This window comes from Oreochromis aureus, linkage group 19, assembly GCF_013358895.1.
Source record: "Oreochromis aureus strain Israel breed Guangdong linkage group 19, ZZ_aureus, whole genome shotgun sequence".
NCBI classification, from domain to species: Eukaryota; Metazoa; Chordata; class Actinopteri; order Cichliformes; family Cichlidae; genus Oreochromis; species Oreochromis aureus.
In genome coordinates this window covers 20,281,107-20,304,921 of record NC_052960.1, presented here as the reverse complement: position 1 = coordinate 20,304,921, position 23,815 = coordinate 20,281,107, and the positions used below count along the sequence as shown (strand labels likewise).

Genomic DNA, 23,815 nt, shown 5'->3' with positions numbered 1-23,815 from the left:
AAAAATAGAAAAGAAAATCTGTAAACTGCTGGTCATGAGACAAACTCAAAAACTGCATACTTCAGAAATTTTATTGGTCTGAACAAAGGTCAGAAGCAAGGAATGACAGTATGAATGCACAGTTTCTGTAGATTTGATAATACTGATGAAGTATAACCAGGTCACATGCAGAGAAAACCAGCGTTTTAAAGCAGCTCTTGAAATCCTCGCTGAGCATTAACACAGGCTGTGCAGTTTGATAAAAAGACCCAAAAGTTTGAAGAGAACATCGAAATATCTTCAAGCCTTTCACTTTTACAGCTAAGTCTGAAATGCAATGAATTGTGCAGTATGCAAGAAAAGAACCCAAAGCAGAATAATAAAACACAACTTGATGAGTTAGTAGATACTCAAATTACAATGTAGTTAGAGCTGTTAAAATAAGTGCTGTCCCTGACCTAGTTAGATATATATATATATGTATGGAAAATGAGATTAAGGCAGTATATGCTTGGAAAAAAAAAAACAGTTTCAGCACTTTCACAGCTGAATAAAAGCTAGTTGAGCATATCTGAGCATCAGGTCACAGGTTTAGTGCAAGCAGGGCACGGGGGGTAAACAGGACCAGTATTAACGTAGCTCGCTGCTTCTCTCTCTGGACATTTCAAAGGACCACAAACTTTGCAGAATTCTTAAACAATGTGTGGCGTTACAAATTTTTTGAAAACACACAAAAGCTGCACAGTCTTTCCACAGTAAAGTCAACAACACTATCGCCACAGAGCCCTATACAGCCAGCCCATACCAGTCACTAAACCTAAGGAAATAACATGAAGTAATTCAATGGTATGAAACTTAGGACAAAAGCAAAGTCGATAGGGTTGGGTATCCCTTATTGTATGGCAGCTAAGCAGTTGGATATCACATAACCGGATAAAGTATATGAACAAACTTAGTGTTGGCTCATACTCAAACATTGCCGTCATCATCAACCCCCGTGTCACGTGTACAACGTATGCAGCATCTTGGGCCTTTTCATTGTCCGTTTTGCTTCAGCCTCTCCAGCCGCTGGAGCAAAGCATTCCCAAAGGCTTCTCTGTAACCCGGACTGAGGGTGTCTAGGAGCGAGTAAACAGTCTCGTGATACTGAGTCATCAAATTCTCGTCCACTTGATCGAATGCGTAGCCCACCACCTGTTTGGGAAGAAATCAGTGATTTACTGTAAAACCTCTGCACGGTTTGGAGTCTTAAAAGTGAACGCAGGTGGGTAACGTGTCACTGTCACTGCATCGTCTCACCCTCAGCCCAGCCTCGGTGAGCTCCAGACAGTAACGGTTTCCCTCTCTTGTTTCCACATTTATGTAGGCCATGTCGGACGCGCTGTTGAGACTTTGTGACACGTGCATTTCAGACACAGCAAAGAGGACGTCGTTGACCACTGCTTCCGCCTCCAGTCTCATGTCCTTGACGTCACCGAGCTCGACAGACTCTTCATCAAAAGCAGAGACCATGGACTCCTCAGCCTGGCAGTCTACCTCCATCCCCTATAACACATTAAAACAACAGCATTTGTTGATTCAAGTCTGATGGACATAAAAATTGAAAAATGGTGGTTTTTAGAAGTTACATTCAAGATTTTTGAGAATATTAATTAGTTTCAGACTATGCTAACAAAAAGAAATAAAAAAAGACATTAAATAAAAATCAGAATCCTAGAATTAATCATTTTATATCATTGTGAATTGAATATCTTAAGGGCCTTTACTAACCTAAACTGCTAACCAAAGTGCTAATCGGACAAATAAGATAATAATTCAAGATTTTGACCCGTGAAGACCTCTTTTGCATTTCAAAATACCAGATTAGTTTAATTTAAAAAAAGAAAAAAACTAAACAATCATAATGAACAAAAAAAAGGCTTTAAAAAAGGAAACGGGATGCTAATTTACAAACAAAAATTCCAGTCATATAAATGGGAAGAAATATGCAGTGAAGCATAAACTCAAACTCATGGAGAGAAGTCAAAACGCCGGTATCTGAAATATCTTCTGAGGAAATGAGGTACACAAACTGGGACTCACTGGTCACGTCCAAAATTAGATACATAGTTCACCAAAAATGTTGTAAAAGGGACAAAGTTTGCATTGCTCAGGTGAATTCCAGCAGTTTTTGAAGGGTTAGCTAGTAAACGTCTGTTATGATTATTTTTGACAGCAGCAATTAAACAGATCTTGATTAGACAGTTAAAACTGGATCTGCCAACATACCATGTGTAGTCTGGTGAGGTGTGGGGAATCTATCTGATAAAAAAAAATAACCTTAAGACCCTAGAAAGATTTATTTATCATATTTCTATGATATTTAAACAATGAAGCCAGTATGTGTCAAATCTGTGTTTAGCTGTTAGCATGCAACCTGTATTTCACGTATCCGTCTCTGTGCTTTGGCCCCCAGTTTTTGTGTTTTTATGTGATTATTAAAAACAGTCTGTCATTGGTGTAATCTGTACAAGCTGTTTAGGTGTTAATAAAAATTAAGTTCTAAAGAAAAACAACCTTTTTATACAGGATATAACTAAACCAAACCCAAGCCTGATCATGAGCTGGTGGATGTTAAAAGGTTAAGAGATGCCTAGTCTTAAAATTCAGTTTGGTTGGTTTTAGACTAAGACTTTTTTAGGAAACAGAAAGCCATCCATCCACCCATTTTCTTCTACTTATCCAACTCAGGGTCACAATGGGACTGGAGCATGTCCCTGCATAGGGTGAGAGACAGGTTACACCCCGGACAGGTCACCAGGGCTAACAGACAAAAACACATCTGTGTGTGTCACATCTGATCTTCCTGTGACGATGTATCTCACCATGTCTAAAGCAGAAGTGAAACATGAGCATCTGATGTGTTTGTTTAAAAAAAATGCAAAGTAGACTATTTTGAATACTTAGCCTCCTGTAGGAGCTGACTGTGTGACTAAAGGTTAAACCTGTATTGTTTGGAGCAACCACTGGACAATTTTAAATGTTCGCTTCACTTCCAGAGCTAAATACAGCTCCACTGAGAAGGAAAACATTGCACCTGACACATATCTGAAGGGGATTTCTCAGTCTATTGTCAGCTGAGGGAACTTTAAAACACTCCCTCAACACAAGAACGGTTGTGTTGCTCCCGGCAACACAAAACAGCAAATTTTGATTGATGGTGGTGTCAGTGTTTCCCAGTGCTGAACTGGACAGATTTACAAACTTTTACAGGCTTATTTTTAATTTTCAAATTTGACTGAAAGCTGAAACCATACTATACGAATCAGTAAAAACTACTCAACGTATCACCTGTTCCATTTGCTCCGTGGCAACAGGTATTTGTTGCGCAAGTTCGGTTTTGTCACACCACGTTTACGTCAAGCTGCATAACATTAGGAGCTTTTTTTTCCTGCGTATCTTGCTGTCTCGTGGTTCCTATCTGGTTTTTCGTCATTCACACGGTTGGCTTGATGCCTGTATGGAAAGCAGCCTTGACCTAATCCATACCTTCGATGTTAAAAACACAGAGAATGATTTTTATGGGATGAGAAAGTAAAATAATGCACATTAAATACCATTCTTGAACCAGGAAGAGTACAGTTTTTTAGTTTTCTACTAACCAAAATGTTTTACGACTAGGTTTTTGGCAAAATATCTTATAAACCTTAGATTATAAGGTTCATCCACCAAACCACTGATGGTAGTAAAAATGCTAGTGATCAAAAATTATAGGAATAAATTCTAATTGTGTACAAACAAATTAAAGTGTATAGTCCTACTGGCTTATAAAAAAAATAGTGCACTGTGCAGATGTCTACAGTCACCCCTCATTTTTTTACAGTTCTCCAGAAAAATGGGAAGGTGGTGTGATTAATTGAAACATGTGCAAAGATACACGGAAATGCAGTATATAAGGTGAAAAAATCCTTCACTGATAGTCTTGTAATCATATGTTTTTCCATTCAGGTATGCTTTTGCTGCATTGGCAGTGTGTTTGGGATCACTGTCATACTAAAAAAATGAATCTGTTACCAAGCTAGTAGACCAAAATCTGTAAGTACTTTTCTGTGTTCATAATTTCATCTATTTTGACAAGATCCACAACACCACTGGCTGAAATGCACCCCCCCAAACCATGACAGAGCCTCCACAGTGTTTCACAGATGGCTGTAGATACTCACTGCTGTCCTTCTCTGATTTAATCTATCATACCTCAGCAGTTTTCCCTGTTTCCCTTCCTTAAGAATGGCCTCTTGACAGCCACACTTCCACTGAGACAATTTCTGATGACTACGTGTTTTCCTGACAGACTGCTAGCAGCAAAGAGCCTCAAGATACAATTTAAAATTGGTTCTTTGCCAAGTCATTTGTTACATGCAGTCTGTTATGTCTGCTCTTTAGTTAGTTCATACCTTGAGTTATGTGCATTTTTATGGTTGAATGATTCAAGAGTCAGTGTGAAATGGTTTAAGAAAGAAAGAAAGAAAGAACAGCCAAAAGAAAAATCTGCCTGCAGACTGAAGATTTTTTGTTCAAGACCACTTTAAAAAAGGAAGGTCTGTCTCCTTGGAATCAAAATATGAGAAAATGAGGGTGACTCACGACTTTTGCACACTACTGTAATATGATAAATATAAAAATAGCATAAAATAGAAATGATCAAATACAAGGAAGGAAATTTCAGTGGAATCCTGCCTTCTGTCCCACACTCATAAACTGCTGGTCATGAGACAAACTCGAAAACTGCTTACTTCAGAAACTGTATTGGTCGGAACAAAGGCCAGCAGCAAGGAATGACAGTATGCATCCACCACAAACACTTTCAGAAACCCTGGAAAACTGTTGCTCAAGAAAACTTTAGAGAAACACAGAAAACTCTGAATGAAAAGAATCTGAATGAAAATCTACATGTTGCCAACGGAGACATGCCAAACTGTGTTGCATTGTTATTGTAACAGTGACAATAAAGATCTATTCTATTCTTTTGCACAGCATTGTACATTAAAAGGAAGTCACTGTTTAAAGTGAAAGCACCAACATAAAAGCAAAAAATAAAACAAAACGTGCACCATCAGCATCTTGTCCTGTTATATAGCCATTATAAAGCGTTCTACTTTCCATTATATGATAATTACTGTTGCACCACAGTGTGTGGTATTTGATTGTAGTAATAAAAGCAATGTAACAGCGACATCTCGAGGACTGTGAGTAACCATACCTTATTGCTAGCTGTGCTCTGTCCACAAACAAGCATCATAGTCAGTGGTAATTAATAAGTGTGCGAATTTAAAGCAGCTATTATAAATAAAGTCCGATCAGCTGTGGCTAATTTAAACAGCTAACATTTGCTACATTTTGGGGGAAACTCGTAACTGAACCACTGCCTGCCATACCATACTTCTGCCACTTTCTTTAAAATTATACAGCGAGTTCTAGCTTAGACCATAACTGATGGGTTTACTCAGATCACGAAAAAAAATCATTTCTAACTAAAGTGCGTTTATTTTTCTCACCTCCTCGCAAGCGGTGTTCTTCCGGCTTGTGGAAGCTTCCAGCTCTCCGTGGGCAGGATAGTCCAATCAGCGCCACCTCACGTTAAGCTGCTATCTTTTGTTAGTCTAATTTATTCACGACCGGATAAAAGCACATTGACCGACGCTATCTTTCTTTTTTCAGCGTATTATATTTATGTTAAAGTAAATTAAACCTTGGCCCACTAAGTGCCCCGTGGACTACACAGCTCCGCCATGTTATGACATCACTGGCTAATCCCACCCCGGAGCGTGTAGTTGGTACGGAGTCATGAAAGTGTTTGTAAACAACTCAGTCAGAAGGTAACTTAACAGCTCTACTAATATCCTCAATTTGTTTTTATTAACCCACGCGTGACTGCTTATAGAATCAGTGTGTATTTAAGCAGCGCTTTGGTCAGTTTGCATCTGACGTGTGAGGGTAGATATCTTCAGTTAGTGTTGGGTTTTAGGTTAGCACCCATGCTAAATGCCAAGCTTGACGTTAGCCGGCAATGCTAATGCTGCCTCACTCTTCCCACAGAGGTGGTAAGCTAGCTAACGTCACATTTGCTAGCCGGCTAGTTAGCTCAATGACTTGCCTTTGTCTTGCCGACAATAAAAGCGCAGTTCCTGGCGTTGCGTGACAGCTTTGTGTAGGTTAACATAGCCAAGGGTAAATGTGTGCCATCAAGTTTGTGACATGCTGACAGGTATTTCCAAGGCCTGCACCGGCTTTAAACGGGGTCAGCGTACGCTTAAACAAAAAAATCGACAGTCTAGATTGCACTACATTACCACGCTGAATCTTCTAGCAAGCAATTTAAAACTACCTTAAACTAAAGCATTAATTTAGCTTGCTGTTTTCGAGTATTTTATGTTAAGTCACTTGTTGTGTCAAGTGTCAAATTACAGAGGGGGGGGCACCATTTGCATGTTTTTCCTGCAGGCGTAGCAAACTGGAGTCGGACCAATCCCCACACACATCCCCGAGTGTCATCACATCCTCCCAAGTGTACCAGATTGGGGGTGATGAAGGATGTTTGAGGTCACGCTTTCTCGACGGGTCAACGGGATGACACAGCTGTAACGTCACTGACTAATTTGTAGCCGTTGAAGCAGCTGTAGAATTGCACGTGCAGAGCATCAGGACGCCTTCCACTACCTGTGTGTTGTTCACCTGCTGAAGTTAAGATGCCTTGGCCTTTTTCTGAGTCCATTAAAAAGCGGGCCTGCAGGTACCTCCTGCATCGGTACCTGGGCAACTTTCTGCAGGAGAAGCTTAGTCTGGATCAACTCAGTCTAGACCTTTATCAAGGCACTGGGTCTCTTGCACAGGTTCCACTGGATACGTGGGTATGTGTAGTGCATGTGTGTAGCTGAAAATACACCAGATTAAATTATCAGTTAAATAAACCAAGAGGTCCTCTAATGTTTTTTCTTTTTGTTTTATTTTGTTCCTCAGTCACTCAATGAGCTACTGGAGACTGCAGATGCTCCTTTTGAGGTAATCACAGGGTTCATCCAGACTATTTCTCTGACAGTCCCTTGGGCAGCACTGCTGCAGGAGAACTGTGCCCTAGAAATCAAGGGTTTGGAGATGGTTCTCAGACCAAGACCAAGAGTGGGTAAGGATATATATATGTATATATATATATATTTGTCCCTCTACAACACCTGAGCAAAAGCTTAAAATTAGTAAAAGTAAACAGTTTTATTTTATACATATGAGTAGACAAATAAGATGATCACTGCTGGTTCTACTTCCAGCATCTGGCGTTGAACCCATGTACTGGTCCAGTTTCATGACGAGCAGCATGCAGCTTGCTAAAGAATGCCTGAGCCAGAAACTAACCGATGATATGGGAGAGAGCTTCCAGCCGTTTGAAGGACTGGAGAAGTTTGCAGAGACGATAGAAACAGGTAAATTGCTTCTGTGTTTTTTGGCATTCAGCAGGTTTACCTCAAAAATACTGTGTAAAGTAATGACTTTTAAATTTCTTCTCTCGCAGTTTTGAGAAGAGTCAAAGTGACATTTTTGGACAGTGTTTTTAGAGTTGAACACATTCCAGAAAATTCTAAAACTGGAATCGCTATTGAGATTCGAGTCAACAAGTAAGTTTTTGACAGTCAGTGGCGCCTCAGCTTCCACATTAAGATAATCTACTTCAAATTGATATATATGGTCAAATTTTTGAACACATTAAGCATGGGGAGGTACTGGTGCAGATGTTTAGTGAGAAGTTTGTATTTTAATACTTGATCTCCCCCTGACAAATACCGTCTCTCTTCAGGATTGTGTACTGCGATGAAACAGGTGAGGAGAGTTCAAGTGTCAATGTGCATCAGCCAACCACGTTTGCACATAAAAACGTGCAGATGGAGGGAATCACTGTATTCTGGGACGAGTTCTCTGATGCGTCTCGCGCTGCTTGTAAATCGTCACCTACTCCATCGGTTAGTGTAGCAAATTTCACATTTTAAGAGTTGTATATATGCATGTGGCCTTTTTAATCAAGTCTTTCTATTTTCCAGGAAACTGAGCCAAAACTCTCACCTAGCTGGAATCCAAAAATAATATGCGAGCCGCATCCCCAGTTCACAGAGCCTGTATCCTCTTCAGCGCCTTTCGAACCTGTGCAGGTTGGCAGCCTCTGTGGCAAAATTGAGTTGTCCCTCACTCTCAAAAATAACCTAGCGATGCCTGGTGCAAAGGTAAATTATCTATTTTTGAATCACAAAGATTTATGAGGAAAACATTTTCCCACATAGTTTATCCAGTATGAGACTTTTAAGGTAATATTCACAAAATTTTGCCTACTTTTCTTTTCAGCTGGATGTTGTTGGACAGATTGATACACTGGTTATTCTGCTGTCCCCACGGCAAGTTCACCTTCTTTTGGACTTATTTGGAGCTTTCTCTGGTGGAGGTGAGAACCACTCTCTTTTGAGATGATGGAGAACTTTGGGACCAGATGGGTTCTTACAGGGTTATTTAGAAATTGTGAATGTAAGTGTATTTCTAACTCTTCATTTAAGGTGCACAGGAATGGACCAAGGATAGGAAAAATCGCCCAATACAGCAGGAGGATGAGTATCGCCTCCATATGGAACTGAACCGGTGCCTAAAGAAGGATGGTGCCGTCCCAGGAGCAGATCCTGACCTCTTTGAAAGCCAAACAACCAGAACCGTGTCGAGTCGAGGTTGAGTTAAAACACCATCCTGTAATGTCTACATTTTCTTTGATTTTGGTGATTGATTAGCTCTTCTGATGAAAATTTTTCTGTTTTTTATCTTTTTTGTTTTGCTAATGTAGACGACGTGTTTTTCTCCATGGCTGACATGGACATGTCTCATAGCTTGTCATCCCTGCCTCCTCTGGGTGAACCACCCACTGTTGATTTGGACTTGTCACTCACCAGTAACTACTCTGCCTCACCAGGAGAATCTCCCTCTGGAAATGCAACAGTAAGCCTTCATTTGTGTGATCATGCTTACAGAAACGTTCAATATGGTTTAAATCAGGTGAGATTAAGGAGTCTCAATGGTCTTGAAACTCAGTAGTTAGTGATCTTCATACAGGAAAAATGAGTTATACAAATAAATTTTTTGAATAATAGTGTTTCATTTTCATCTGCGTTTTGTAGGCTCTGTGGGACGAATATATGGACGTACCACGACAAAGAGAGAAGCAGACTTGTGAAACTCCCCTCCAGTCACGGGATTCGCACCTGCCTCAGAAACTGTTGAGGCAAACTTGTAAGCACTACAGTAAATTAATAGATACATAAACATATATTATGCACTCATACACCCTCAGTTTATCCAGTGTGTGAAACAAACCGTTTCAGCAGTTGTCTAAAACTGAGTTTTTAACTCATAGGGATTGTTTTGTACATATCACTTGAATTTTTTAAAACAGTTTTGGGTTTTTGATTGAACAGGTTATGTTCAATCAAAAGACTTATGTTGTTTCCAAGATCAGTTCCCCCTTTGTGTTGTAGCTGGACATTATTCGCTGTTTGTGTTTCAGCCCATTCGTCCAAAACCCACAGTGATGAATCAAGGCCAGAGTTGGTGCTGAGGTTGACACTGGGCAGTTTGGCTGTCTCAGTCCTCCACATTGACCCGCTGCCGCCACCACATGCTGCTCCTAGTCCTCTTGGCCCCATGGCTGCACACTTCTTCAGCATGGTGGGCCCAGGACAGCTTGAGCCAGCCGCTTTCCTTCAGTCTCGGACGGTGTTTAATCAGGCTTGTCCTCATGACCACCTCAGGTGCACTTCTAATTTTAACTAATTCCTGTATTCTGAAGGAATGAGTATGTGAATGAATCAGATCACCTGGGCTTATGTTTGCAGGTTTGTAGGCCAGGGTCTGAAGTTAAACTATGATCACTGGCAGGGATCCAACTTAAGGACTTTTAGCACTGACATTACCCTGAACCAGATGGAGTTTCTAGAGTGTCTGTTCACCTCTGAGGCTGTTATTGGTGGCTCGCAAAAAGGAATTCAATATACTGAGGTGAGACCTACAAGCCTGAGCTTCGTACATCTCTCACTGCACAACGCTTTGGATGTTTGAACACTGCGTATATGTATTTATACAGAACACTTGAAAGGTGCAGCTGGCTTGACATTATTGTTTCACTTTAGTTTTTCTCTCACACCTCAGCTGCTGACATTTGACACCAAAGCCAGTGCTGATGCGCCGCTTACCACCTGCCTTCACCTGCTTTACAAACAGGCTGAGCGCAGGGGTCCTCAGGTAACTGCATCCGTTAGTCCAATATGAAACCACAACACTTTAACACTCAAATGCCGTTCCTCCACGATGAGTGTCTGGCCTCTACTTTTAACCCTTTGCCTCGCTGTGCAGGGCGGCCAGGTGCGTCTCAGCACCATTCCCAGGAAAGCTGAGATCCAGGTGGAGCTGGGTCCTGTGCACTCTGAGCTGGACATCAGTATCGTAGACCGCCTAAACTCACTACTGCAGCCTCAGAAACTAGCAACCACAGAGGCGATGGCCTCCCACATGTATACATCTTACAATAAACATGTCAGCTTGGTAAGTGTGGCCCATCATGTAAGCCTTTGCTTTTTGTGTATATGTTCTGACCTTGAGGTTTTAGTGTAGGCACAAACTGCTTTTCTCCTACAAAAAACAAACAAACAGTAAGTCAGTACATAGAAAATTCACATTTCTTTGTACTTGGCATATATGAAAGTCATCTAATCTACATCTTTGTCTTTCTTCATAAATTTCACAGCACAAGGCTTTTACAGAGGTTTTCCTTGATGACAGCCATACTCCTGCCAACTGTCATGTGTCGCTGACAATTAATGCACCAGTGCTGGGCATTGCTGTGCACTTCCCCATCCCTGATCTGCGTTCAGATCAAGAGAGGGGCCCTTGGTTCAAGAAGTCCCTACAGAAAGAAACACTGCACTTGGAGTTGGAAGAGCTGGAATTGAAAACCGAATTCATGGGTGGCAATTCACCTGACCAAACCAAAATGGAGCTCACTTTTAAGGAACTCACTGGTGTGTCAAGATTTCAAACCGGTCCTCTGAAGATTTAATTGTCTGTTGACTTGGAGTTTAATTGTTTTTACTTTTACCCGTTTGCACAGGGAGGTTCCAGGAAGAGGACGATCAAACAGCTGCCCGGTTCCTCAGAGTGTCACACACGATGGATGGAGACATGACCACATCTGAAAGTGTAAAATTTGATTGGCCAAGGTAAGATCACATAACCAACCAATATACGGTAAATGGACTGGTTCTTATACAGCGCTTTTCTACTCTGTCCGAGCACTCAAAGCGCTTTACACAACTAATTCATTCACCCAATCACACCCATTCACACAAGCACTTCTAAGGTTAAGTGCTAAGTAACTATCTAACATTCATACACATTCACACTCCGATGGACGCATTGGAGAGCAATGTGGGGTTAGTATCTTGCCCAAGGATATTTGGCATGCAGACTGGAGCAGCCTGGGATCGAACCACCGACCTTCTGGTTAGTGGCTGACCTGCTCTGCCACCTGAGCTACAGCCACATACATATCTCTTTGTTTAGCAGTGTCAGTAATATTACATTTTTCTGGGCAGGGTTGTGCTGAAGATGAACCCAACAGCAGTCCACTCCATCCTTGAGCGTGTGACGGCTGAAGATGAGGGGGCTGAGGACCATTCTCTTGAAGAAGAGGAGGAGGAAGGGGCTGCTCATTCACTGAAGGATGTATGTGACTTTGGGAAGCCAGAGCCATCACCCTTTTCTTCACGTAGGGTTATGTATGAGAATGAAGAGGTAGGTTATGGGTCAACAATGTTCAGTTAACCTATTCTTGACACGACTGTCTCTGTGATTCTAACCGTTCATACTGTAGCATCTCAAATCTGCATTGTAGCCCCTGCACCTGAAAACTACAGTGAATAATTACCAGACAACCTCACACTAAACAGCTGCTTTCTGACGCTTCTGCAGAAAGCTGAACTTTTCTCAGCTCACATCTGTCTTTAAAATTTATATCTCCAGATATTTGTTTGACACACATGTTATCTGCAGGACATTCCTAATCTGATTTAGTTTAATGTAATGTGGAAACTGAAAGCTTGTGACACACGTATATGCCGGAAAGACTCTCAATTATATCAGACGAGCTGTAACCATAATAGGAAAACCTATTATGTATTCATAGATTGTGGAACATCGCATCAGACTTTCCACAGTCATTAGCCACAGATATATATACACTTGTGTGACGCATCCAGGCATTTGAGATTAATGTGTCACCATCGCTGCTCAGGTCTGACTGTGGTTTAAGTCAGAACCTAATGCCAAATTTTTGTGCTGCTTTTTGATGTTTCCTTGAAAGAATTGCCAGACTTGAGCAACAGGGAATAACATTCAACAAGTGCAAGGTTGTTTTGGAATAATTCACTAATATGTTTAATTTGAACTATCACTATAAGTACTTGATTGATTGATTGTACTTTATTCATCCCGAGGGAAATTGGGTTAAGGCTGCCAGCCGTGCCAGCGCCGTCTTACCCATCCGACCATACATACATTACAAACATCACATGGGGAAGACAGGTCAGAGGGGTATAACATGGAAAAGCACAACATGAGGAAAGATAAGGAGAAAAAAAATAACTCCCCCAGACTGAGCTCTAACAGGGAGATCAGTTTGAGAACAGAAAAAAACCCACCTCTGCACATAGCACATGAAAAAGACTCTTAATACACCAAAGAAACACATGACAAGCAACAGGGGTGGGTAAAGGGTGAGAGACAGCCAATGTAGACAGTACATCCGGGCCTGCAGCCTATGCGCTGGTCTCCATGATCCACCGTCAGCATCGGAAGGGAATAAGCGTCGAAGGCGTTTGAAGGGGGGATGAGTGTATATCTGCATGTGTATATATGTCTGTGTGCGTGCGTGTGTGTGTGTGTGTGTGTGTGTGTGTGTATATGTCCAGAGTTCAGCTGAGACAGTGTCCTTTGCCCTGCCAGGCTAAGTAAACAGTCTTCCAGCCAACCCAGGTGGCCTTGCATAGAATGGGAAGAACAGTCTCAACACAGTTGTTATCAGGGTGTTGTTGTTCAGCTCCAGCCTTGAGACCGCAGCTGGAGCCAAAGGGGTATCGGCATGAAGTGATGATGGTTTTTACTTTAGTGCGAACAACTCATATGAATTTCAAAGCTGTTCTAACAGTCCAGCACTGGTCTCTCAATCTCCCGTTGGAGAGCCGTGAGCTTCTCCATGATGTTATCAAACTTACGTTCCGTGATGTTGTCATTCTTGTGGTCAAAGAGCAGGTTCTGAGAACTCACGACCGCAGTGCGCTTCCCAAGATGTGATCCAATTTGCGCTCAGAGGTGTTATTCCGAGCGAGCCCCTCCAGATGTAATCAGTTTGCACTCAGAGGTCTTGTTCTGAGTATTCACGGCAGCCGTGCGGTTCTCCAAGATCTTATCCGTGCTGCACTCAATGAGCCCATTTTGAGAAACTCACGCCTCGTCCCATCGTTTCAATCCCAGCGGGCAGCCTTGTGGGGGCTTGAACAGCCGATTCCGCTTTCTTAATTCTTCGATAAGTCAGGGCCAAGCCAGCTCTGATCAGCAAGAACCCTGTTATCATGGTTCCGAATAGGTAGATATCTTCAGCAGTCAGGCTCACCCAAGCCCAGACTTCTTGTTGAGAAGGGGTGTCAATTGCATTCAGGGACCAGTTGATCAAATCCATAATTCCTCTTTTAGGTTTTAGAGAACAGACTGTGAGAGAGTGTTCCAGGGAAAAGTAATACAAAAAACACGAGACTAGACAAGGACACAAGAGGCTAAGCAGGGAAGCTAAGGGAGAGGAGAGGAGGAGGAAAAAAAAGTGCGACCGCCTTCGTCAAGAGCAAGAGAAGAAAGTAATCCTCCTTTTAAGATGACTTGATGTTAAGTAATTGGCCTGACAATGAGTTGGCTTGCCTCAGACAAGGGGGAAAAAAGATGAAAATTTTAATTAGTCAGTTGTAAGAAAGATGCTAAAAGTGATGTTTTGCTCCTGTGCATGTTATTGCAGTCCTAAATTATGAGTTTTAGATTTGTTGCTTTAAATCTATTCTTATGACACAGCTACAGTAAACTTGTATATCTTGCCTAACTTTCTCTCCAAGTGATCATCTTACATGTAATATGAAATCACAGCACCACCACTGCTTCCCCCACTGCTAAAGTTTTGAATGTTCACTGTTGAAGCTCCAGTAGCGTACTTTCTGCCCTTATCTTTTACATGCAAATCTTTTGCTGTTTTTCTCCATTCTGTCTCACTGAGTCACTCTCATCACCTTCACCAGTCAGGCACGTATTTCATTACATTTACTAATAGTCCACAAAGTTGCTTCTCCAAAGGCAGTAAGTGACGTGGGCATTAATACACTGAAAATACTATTGAAAGATAAATTTGATGTCCAGAGTCCTTCATGTTGGTTTTTGTTTGTTTGTTTGTTTGTTTGTTTGTTTTAAATACTTTTCCAATTTTCTTTGTCAATTGAAAGGTGTTGCTATTTTGTTAGTGGCATTGGTCCAAAGCTGGAGCAAAATGTACAGGTTGATTTATTTGCATTGGGAAGCGAGGATATTTGGTAATATATTTACATGTGTGGCAGGTGCATCTTTATGCAAAGGTGTACAATAGCTCTGCTTTGCGTACCTAACCTGCTGACAAAACAGGTGGTGACGGAGTTGTGTTTACATTCACTATTATAATCTTGTAATTCCAGATGGTCATTCCTGGTGATGTCGGTGAGATGACGGTGTTCCAGGAAAAAACGATGAATAACTCCCGGTTCATCCTTGAGTTGTGTTTCCCTAATGTGCAGCTAACACTCCCCAGCAAGGCATTTTATGAAAAACTACACAACAGGTAGGTCACTTGGCATTCACCTAGAGCAACTTCATTGCCCCTTATTTATTTATTTATTTATTTATTTATTTTTAATTTAACTAATTATCTACAACACACATCTTTAACAGCCAGTTAACATTGCTTATTACTGGACCTGAGGTTCACCATCTCAGTCATATCAGCTGTATATTCTTCTCTATGCATTTAATAATTCTTATCCATATTCTAAATATTTTAGGATAAACAATGACCTTCTGCTGTGGGAGCCCACTGCTCCATCCCCAGTGGAGACTGTAGAGAACATGCCATATGGAGTTGGGCTCTCTGTTGCCAGTCAATTGATCAACACTTACTCCAAGGACAGCTTTAGCCAGTTCCGCTCTACTGGTCCTGAGGGTGTGACAGAACAGAGTTTTCACCTAATTCTTTAGTCACCTATGATGTCATGTTTAAACTACAACTTATCTGCTCATAAACGGGTGTTTTGTTGTCTTCACAGAGGAGACCAGTGGGTCAGAGGAGGAGAACATGCATTATTACTCGCCTGCCGCTGACCTGGGCTTCAGATCTCGAAAGAAGAAGAAGCCCAAAGCCCACAGCAAGAACTCCCAGAGCCTTTTCTCTGTCATTCTTAGTGTCAATCATGGCCTTATGTGTCTTCATACTAATGCCAAGGTAACCTTCAGTATTTTCCACACACAGGCTTTACTTTGGCTTGCTGCCCAAATTTATTTGACATCAGAGTTTTATTTTATCAACAACATCCATCACTGATTTAAAAGTGGACAGTCCCCGCACTCCAGCTTTAAAAGTTCAGTTGCTGCTAACCAGCCAGCCATCGTGTCTTTCACTAAAGACAGCATGGACAGGTTCCTGCTGTGGTGGTCCTCGATATCTGCAGCGACTTGACCAGACTTAAACTCCCCTCTGTTGCACTTGTAGTGGTCACCCTTGTTCTTCCTGACAGTCACTGCGATTTTAAGGTCCACTCGTAAATGCATACAGAACTGGTTCATGCGCTGCTGCACTGAGCTCACAAAGGCTACAAGGCAGAGCAAGGACTACTACCACCACCAGCGCTCCTGTAGCCCAATACTGTGGAGTTGACAAACTCGGTGATACAAATGACTGATGATTATTGTGTATCTGCTCCAAAGTACATGATAATAAAATATTTACAGAGAATCATCTTAGAAACAATATTGTTTCATATGTCTCTTTTTTCTTTTTTTTAAATGTGCACCCAAAAAATGAAATTCCGATAGCTTGTTATGTGGACAGTGGAGTTGAGTTTGTTGTTTTTACAGAAGGAGGATAAAACCACACTGAAAAACAAACATGGCGAGTTCTGGCTGGAGGTAAAAAATGCCGTTTTGTTCAGCGTCACTCAGTATGAAGGCTTTAAAGATCAGCACTACATCTGCTTTCATACCAGCAGCATCTGCATGTATCACCAAGGTAAGCTGCCTCCTGTTTGTGTGTAATATCACTATTGTGTTAGTCTTATGATGTTATGAGTGATATGTGGTGATAATGGGACCTAAAATTATATAAAAGTATAGGTAACGGTCTAGGACTGTACTGTATTAATGGCACGACTGTATGCGACTGATGATTCAATCTGATAATATCTCTAGGACTCATAGATGGAGGCACTTCTGTCTCAGACATCAAATTGCCATGCAGGACACATCCCCATTGGCTAGAGCCAACCATCTACCAGTCAGAAACATCTTCAGAAAAATTGTCAACGCCTTCGGAGGGTATCGGTCTAGAAGCTCGCAGCATGGTTTCTGTCGCTGTCAAAATCTCATCACAGAATGCAGAACGCAACATCAAGGTCAGATACTCAAAACAGTTAGAGGACTGTGTGTATTTCACAGCTTTGTTGCAAACCACATCAGCAAGTCCACTACAGACTCAAGTCTCACATTCTGTACATAAAGTACTTATGTTTGAGTTATTTTTAAATCCTGGCAGGCTTTATTCTGCACTCATATTGTTCATGAGTTTTGGATCTACTTCCCAGTCAAAATTCAGAAATCGCCATGTTTCATTATTGGTGGTTATTGAATTTTTAAACCCTTACTGTGGAAGAGAAATAATGTGGTTTTGTTGTGTGTTGCTTATTTAATAAGTCCACTTATGTGGCTGTGTGTATATGTTTGTATGCAAATTTAAAAAATTCCACGTAATTTAAGAAGTAATGTGCTCGCTGTGATGTGTTTTTGTTTTGTTTTTAATTTATTTTCCCTCATGCAGGAGTTTCTGGTTGCTGTTGGAGTGAGAGGTGCTACACTCCAGCACAGAGTGGTCCCTCCCAGCTTGGGCTGGTATGACCAGGTAAAACAAACTGCCTTAGGCTGCTGTCATATAAGCTTTATTTGACCTTCATATGATGTGTTTACACAGCACAGAAGAAATGTGCAATAAAATCAGGTATTCATAATCTTACTGATGATTTGTCTACAACAGATTGTTGACTTTCTGAATGTTTCTGATGAACCCGTGTTGGGTTACGCTCCTCCTACGTCTGTCACCACATTACATTTGCACCTATGGAGCTGCTCTCTGGACTACAGGTGAAGTAGAACAAAACACTAAATGGTGGCTGATTTTATTATCTGAGTGTATTCTTACTGGATGCTCGATTTTGTTTTGTTTTTTGCAGACCCCTGTACTTGCCACTCAGATCATTGCTGGTTGTGGAAACATTCAGCATCTCCAGTAGTGTCTCTTTAGACAATTCCTCATCAACACTTAGGTGTGAAAAAGCAACTGGTTTTCTTCTTAAATACAAAAATGTGTGGAGGTTACATTATTTAGTAAAATATGTTGTTTCCAGGATCATTTTGGACGAAGCTGCTCTGTTCCTCTCAGACAAAAGTAATGCTGTCTCTGTAAATCTAGCTCGTGGTAAGTTGACTTCAGAAACGGTGTTGAATGTGACTCTACATGAAGCTTTGACCAATTTTGACTTTTTCTTTTTGGCACAGATTATGTCCAAGTGGTAGACATGGGAACCTTAGAGCTGAGGATAACAGCAGTCAAACCTGGAGTAGATGGAAAATTGGTAAGTGTTAATTATTTCTATTCCTATTATAGAACAAACAAACAGGCTTGTACACACACTTATTTTCGCTGTCTCTTGGGTGATAGTCGGAGCCCAGATTCGAGCTGCGCTGCTCCAGTGATGTGATCCATATCAGAACCTGTTCGGACTCCTGTGCTGCCCTCATGAACCTCATACAGTATGTAGCCAGCTATGGAGACTTGCTGCCCCCAGCTGAACCAGAGACCAAGCACAGCAGCACTACACAAAAAAGCAAGGTCAGCAGTGTCACTCAGTTATAGCATAATTTTCAAACTTTACCATATTGCACAAGTTTATTCTGAGTGTATTTTTACACAGATGGAGGCTCCTAGCCGACCACCATCTCAGACTTCACTCCTCGCTGAGACTGAGCAGCAGATGTTACAGGATCTCATGAGTGAAGCTATGGAAGAGACTGATGGGCAGCCTGCACCAGGGCCGCAGCAGAATGGTACATACTTCGCTCAGTGAGGTAAAAAAGTGTTTCACTCATGAGTCTTTACTTTATGAATTTCACACCACTGCAGGGACACCTGAGGAGCAGATTCAAGACCACGACCCACCTCGCTCAGACCTGTTCCTGTTCCCAGATGAAAGTGGGAATTGCCAAGATTCAAGCCCCCCGTACCCCATGCTTCCTTCTCCTCTCATCACGCCAGCCCCTAATCTGGCCCAAGAGACTGACGACTTTTGTATATTGGAAACTCCGAGCTCCAGAGGAGAGGTTGGGACGTACTCCTTCTTCAAGTTAAGGCTACATAGCATAGTGATCGACTGTTTTTGCAAAACCTGTTTATGCTTGACTGTAAGAAAAATGTGTGTTCAGGATCGAGATCAGGAGCCAGTGGTGAAGCAGCTATCCTCGGAGCCAGTAGAAATCAAAGACGATCACTTCAGTCAGCCTCTGGATGGAAGTGATTCCAGCCGTGGAGCCAACTTTCCCATCCCAGAGGTTCGCTACCTCATTAGGGAGATCTCTGTCATCTGGCATCTTTATGGTGGAAAAGACTTCGGGAGTGTGACCTCCATAGTTTCTCCTGCTAGAAGCCGGGGGTGAGTCACAAACTGGGTTCTGTTTAAATTTGTTAAACGGAAAACATATTTACTTAACTCTGGTCTTTACTCTGTCTTGCAGATCTACACCTCATAGCTCTCCATCTCAAACTCCAGTGAGACAAGCGAAGGCTTCAGGGCGGGTTGGTGGTGGAAAGGGAAGGAACCCTGATGTCCTGATGGAGATTCAACTCAGCAAGGTAAAGTTACGCTGTGCAGGAATAAATGTTCATTATGTTGTGAAATGCCGTTTGGGATTTCTTCAGCTTTTCTTTTATTGCTTCCTCAGGTGAGATTCCAGCATGAGGTGTACCCCCAGATCTCAGCGGTGTCTCGTCCAGCAGTGGACCAGCCAGTGTCCCGGCAGGTGTTCTCTGTGCAGGACTTGGAGATTCGAGACAGACTAGCTACCTCCCAGATGAACAAGTTCCTCTACTTGTACTCTAGCAAGGAAATGCCCCGAAAAGCCCATTCTAACATGGTGAGGAAGGCACCCTACTCAAAGCAATCGTGATAAGTTTTGTCCTGTCGTAACCTTGTGTGTGCACTTTTTTTTTTTTTTTTTTTTTTTTTTTTTTTTTTCAATGAAGTTGACAGTCAAGGCGATGCACATGTGTCCTGAGTCGGGGCAGGCTCCCCCAGAGTGCTGTTTACGGGTCACTCTAATGCCTCTTCGCCTCAATATTGATCAGGTAAGAGTCAGGTACACATTATTTCTCTAACCCTGGCAAACAATGAGCATTATCTTTTAAGTGATAGCTTCTTCTTTATTTGAAGGATGCACTGTTCTTCTTGAGAGACTTCTTTACAAGTCTTGCTGCTGAAGTTGAGTTTTTCTCACCACCTATTCAAGAAGGTAAGATTGACACAAAACTGTATAATTATTATGAATCCTACTTTTATCTCATGCTTCTTTAATGTTTTTTGTGTTTCAGCAGTTTGTGTCACCACAAAGAAAGTGGCTGCCCCAGAGATCTCTTGCAGCTTCTCCAAGCACGCCGGTGGGAGCCAGGATCCAGCCCCAATCATCTCGGTGCCTGCACAGAGACGATTGAGCCAAAACGGTTTCTCTACATCTGGCAGGGAAGACGCAAATGACAGTGAAGCCTCTGCTTCTCCCTTCACAGACCAACCCATCTTCTTTAGGTTAGAGGTTATTTTTATTGACCACTAAGTTGTTAAACTTTCCAAACTACTTGTTTGTGTTCAGCAACCCTTGTCATCTTAACAGGGAGTTTCGATTTACTTCTGAGGTTCCCATTCGCCTGGACTACCATGGGAAACACGTGTCTATGGACCAGGTAGCTGTCTAAGAGAGGACTTGATTAACTCCACGTTATGTTATGAGTGCTTCATGAATGATTTTTATGAATACCTCGTTCCAGGGAACATTTGCAGGGATCATTTTCGGGCTGACACAGCTGAATTGTTCAGAGCTCAAACTGAGGCAGTTGTGCTACAGGCAGGGGTAAGTATATCTCAAAATGTATCTCATGAGACAATAAATTAGCAAAAACATAATTCGCACACAGTGATCCATATTGTATGTTTTATGTTAAAGTAATACTTCTCTGTATTTCAGATTATTAGGTGTGGATAAGCTCTTTTCCTATGCAATAAATGAGTGGTTAAATGACATAAAGACAAACCAGCTTCAAGGACTGCTGAGTGGTGTGGCACCTATTCATACTCTGGTAAAACTGGGTAAGTGTAACAGTTCAAGGGATCATCTCAGACGGTTTACTGTATTTGTTAAGAACAAGGCTGTTGCTGTACCTTGTTCTTGTTGGCCAGTTGGGATGTGCTCCATGATTAAACGTTGCTTCTCTTGTTAATCAAGACATGAAATACTAGTTATTTAATCCAATTATTCAAATGTTTGTTAATGTACAGTGCACATCAACTGTCAATTATACCTCAGCAACATCACACACTCTCTTTCCTGTGAGTGGATATAAACAAGCACAGTGAAAAGTAACACAAGTGACAGCTCTGTGAACAAGTGTGGATTTGCAGTGTTCTTATCTAGACAATAAACAGTTATGAGCAGGCCTTGTAAGCTCACACTGATGAATAAGCTGAGCAGTGTGTAACCATAATCTGCTCAGGTCTGTAAACATTAACATGTAAGCTAAGCAGTGCTCATGTTAGCTACTTGCAGCAGAATAAACTGATGTGTATGAGTTGAGTTGCACATGCCAGCAATAAATGAAATTTAAGAATGCACCAGTCCAACTTTTTGTAGTTCTGATCTGACACCTTGGATATCGATAATGGTTCAAACTGCTGGAAATGCACAAACGAAAGCTGCTGCTGTAGCTAAAGAGAAACGTCTCCAAACTGCTGAAGCTCGGATGTTAACTTCCTACATATTGCCTCACTCTCCCATTAGCAATCGAAGCATTGCTCCTGTTGCGCAATTATTAACACAATGTAGAACTGAACTGAATGGATTAGCTGTGGGCTGGAGCACTGACACCTATAACCTTGGTGCATCTTTATTACACTTTATTATTGTACTTTGTCTTAATATTAAAGAATACGATTAAAAAATTACAATTTTTCCCAAATAGATGACAGTATTTGTACAGACATTGTTTAACTTGTCAGTGAACTGACTGTTTTCTTACTTTCAGACTTCTTAACTAGTCTGATTTTCATTGTTCTCCCATTTTAATTGACTTGTAAAGGAGTTGCCTGGTGCTTGGCCCAACAACTTTCTAATTTCTGAACAGTTCCTTGAGTCAACATTTCATTGTTTGACAAAACTTTCCTTGTTGCGCACAGTGCAGAATCAGCCTTAATCACTTTCTTTTTTTTCTCTTTTTAAAAAAATGTGGAACAGAAACTGCTGTGAAAGTCATTTCCAATATGAGAGCTGAGTTCCAGCTGAGACTTTCAGATGCTTTACTCCTCTGTCAATGTTGTTTTCAGTTCACGGACTCAGGGATTTGGTCTGGCTCCCGATTGAACAGTACAGAAAGGATGGCCGGATAGTCCGTGGATTTCAGCGTGGCACGGCTTCCTTTGGAACCTCTACAGCTATGGCTGCCCTGGAGCTCACAAACAGGATGGTGCGGACTATTCAGGTAAACTGGTCCACTGCTGCTAATAAAATATTTGCATGCATTTCCTCCTGTAAAGCACGTAGAAAAATTGTTGTCTGATATATATATTTTTTCTGTTTTTAGGCAGCTGCTGAGACGGCGTATGACATGGTGTCTCCAGTGCCTGATGAGAGGGACACAAAGAGGGTAAAACGGATCTCCCATTATGGACTAGCTCATCAGCCTGTTGACCTCAGAGAAGGTGTAGCCAAAGCCTACACTGTGGTGAAAGAGGTAAAAAAAACAAAATCAAATAGGAAAACCTTCACTTCAGTTCTGTGAAAGAAAAGACGTTTTAAGGACTGCAAAATGTTTCCACAGGGGATCACAGACACTGCACTAACCATCTACGACACAGCCACCCGGGAGCACGAGCAGCGAGGTATGACTGGGGCAGTCGGTGGAGTTCTCCGCCAGCTTCCACCTGCAGTAGTCAAGCCACTCATTATGGCCACTGAGGCGACTTCAAATGTCTTGGGTGGGATGAGAAACCAGATTCACCCCGATGCACGTCAGGAGGAGTCGCAGAAATGGAGGCAGGGCGACGAGTAAGTGTCATTGCCTTATGGAAAACTGAAACGATGACTGTGCAGCAGCTACAGCTTAATAGATGTGCTTTTGAAGAAGGCAAACGGTGGACAGCGAGTGCCGGTGTAAATAAAATGGTGTTCATCCTGTGGCAATTTGAGCTACTGTGATTTTTAGCTTGTGTCAGCTTATCACATGCCTCACAGTGCCTTCATGGTCATCAGCATTGTCCAACTGTATGTGTGTAATCAAATGGATGAAGAAGGGTGAGTTTGAGCAGCACTTATAATGTTGTTGTGTATGATGCTATGTTGTAGGGTAGACCATACAAATTTAAAATGTAAAGGCTTAAGAATGAAGGAATAGGTCCTTTCATCTGCTTCATTTCAAACAGCTGTTTACAGATTGTGTGGTTGCGTTCTCTTATCCTACCTTGTGTCAGCAAACACTAATATTCTAGGTGTAATGACCCTTAATTTATATAAGATGTACTGTATGTGGGCCTTGTTATTTACTGTAAATATTCCTAATGAGCAGCATTTCGTGGAAATATGAGAGAACAAATGTAGAAACTGAATGTGTTGCATCTTTGTAAAGCTCTGTAATCAGCACTTTTAACTGAGTTGAAGCATAACAAGTGAGAGATGGGACGATTATCCAGACTTGTTCTAAGGTTTCACAATTTTAGTGTTGCATAATTTTCACAAAAGCTGCTGCTCTTAAAAAAAAAAAAAAGAAGCTGCTCTTTAAATTTAAAAACTGCTTTATTCTTACAGTCTCATGCTCACATTTTTGAACTGTTGACAAAGTGAATCTACTCAAGATCCATAAGTGAAGTCTTAATGTACTGATAATCTCATTTGTTTAGTTTTTTTTAATTATTATTAAGCTATATGTTTATATATTGATGTCTGATGTGATCAATTGTGTTGCAAAGTCTTGATTTTTTTTCTTTTTTCTTTTTTTGGTTATGTGGTAAGAGTATTATTTCTTGTAAATATATGTACAGGTGACTCATGAATTTGTATTAAAAGCATGATGGAGAAATAAAAACGGTGAAATTAACACTGGAGTGTGCTTGGTTGTTGTTTATTTACCTAGACTCTAGACATT

The 23,815-nt window shown here is 41.4% G+C and overlaps 2 protein-coding genes across 5 annotated transcripts; one reads left to right on the top strand and one right to left on the bottom strand.

Moving 5' to 3' along the window:
* Positions 1 to 53: 53 nt before the first annotated feature.
* On the bottom strand, positions 54 to 5,751 carry LOC116335835 (gsk3b interacting protein). 2 transcript variants are annotated; one of them, XM_031759613.2, is made up of 3 exons: positions 5,514 to 5,751; positions 1,279 to 1,524; positions 1,015 to 1,173 (listed from the first exon to the last, which is right to left on the bottom strand). In XM_031759613.2, exons 2-3 carry the CDS (start codon positions 1,519 to 1,521, stop codon positions 1,015 to 1,017), a joined length of 402 nt encoding a protein of 133 aa, XP_031615473.2. In that variant the 5' UTR covers positions 1,522 to 1,524; positions 5,514 to 5,751. The 2 variants fall into 2 exon arrangements, with proteins under 2 accessions (XP_039458898.1, XP_031615473.2); XM_039602964.1 differs by lacking the exon at positions 5,514 to 5,751 and having other exon boundaries at positions 54 to 1,173; positions 1,279 to 1,521.
* LOC116335836 (autophagy-related protein 2 homolog B) lies at positions 5,701 to 23,767 on the top strand. 3 transcript variants are annotated; one of them, XM_039602960.1, is made up of 43 exons: positions 5,701 to 5,834; positions 6,460 to 6,866; positions 6,976 to 7,138; positions 7,281 to 7,433; positions 7,523 to 7,625; positions 7,805 to 7,967; positions 8,046 to 8,225; positions 8,344 to 8,440; positions 8,550 to 8,714; positions 8,828 to 8,979; positions 9,159 to 9,270; positions 9,545 to 9,788; positions 9,873 to 10,035; positions 10,186 to 10,278; positions 10,390 to 10,578; positions 10,781 to 11,054; positions 11,144 to 11,252; positions 11,628 to 11,826; positions 14,796 to 14,938; positions 15,159 to 15,316; positions 15,420 to 15,595; positions 16,228 to 16,378; positions 16,558 to 16,760; positions 17,183 to 17,263; positions 17,396 to 17,502; positions 17,592 to 17,684; positions 17,766 to 17,836; positions 17,917 to 17,993; positions 18,080 to 18,250; positions 18,333 to 18,465; positions 18,542 to 18,738; positions 18,841 to 19,067; positions 19,150 to 19,267; positions 19,357 to 19,548; positions 19,658 to 19,759; positions 19,845 to 19,923; positions 20,003 to 20,213; positions 20,299 to 20,368; positions 20,453 to 20,535; positions 20,650 to 20,771; positions 22,002 to 22,156; positions 22,259 to 22,408; positions 22,496 to 23,767. In XM_039602960.1, the coding sequence occupies exons 2-43, from the start codon at positions 6,705 to 6,707 to the stop codon at positions 22,724 to 22,726; spliced, it is 6,222 nt and encodes a 2,073-aa protein (XP_039458894.1). In that variant the 5' UTR covers positions 5,701 to 5,834; positions 6,460 to 6,704; the 3' UTR covers positions 22,727 to 23,767. The 3 variants fall into 3 exon arrangements, with proteins under 3 accessions (XP_039458894.1, XP_039458895.1, XP_039458897.1); XM_039602961.1 differs by lacking the exon at positions 5,701 to 5,834 and adding an exon at positions 6,178 to 6,223; XM_039602963.1 differs by lacking the exon at positions 5,701 to 5,834 and having other exon boundaries at positions 6,450 to 6,866; positions 20,006 to 20,213.
* The last annotated feature ends 48 nt before the right edge of the window (positions 23,768 to 23,815 follow it).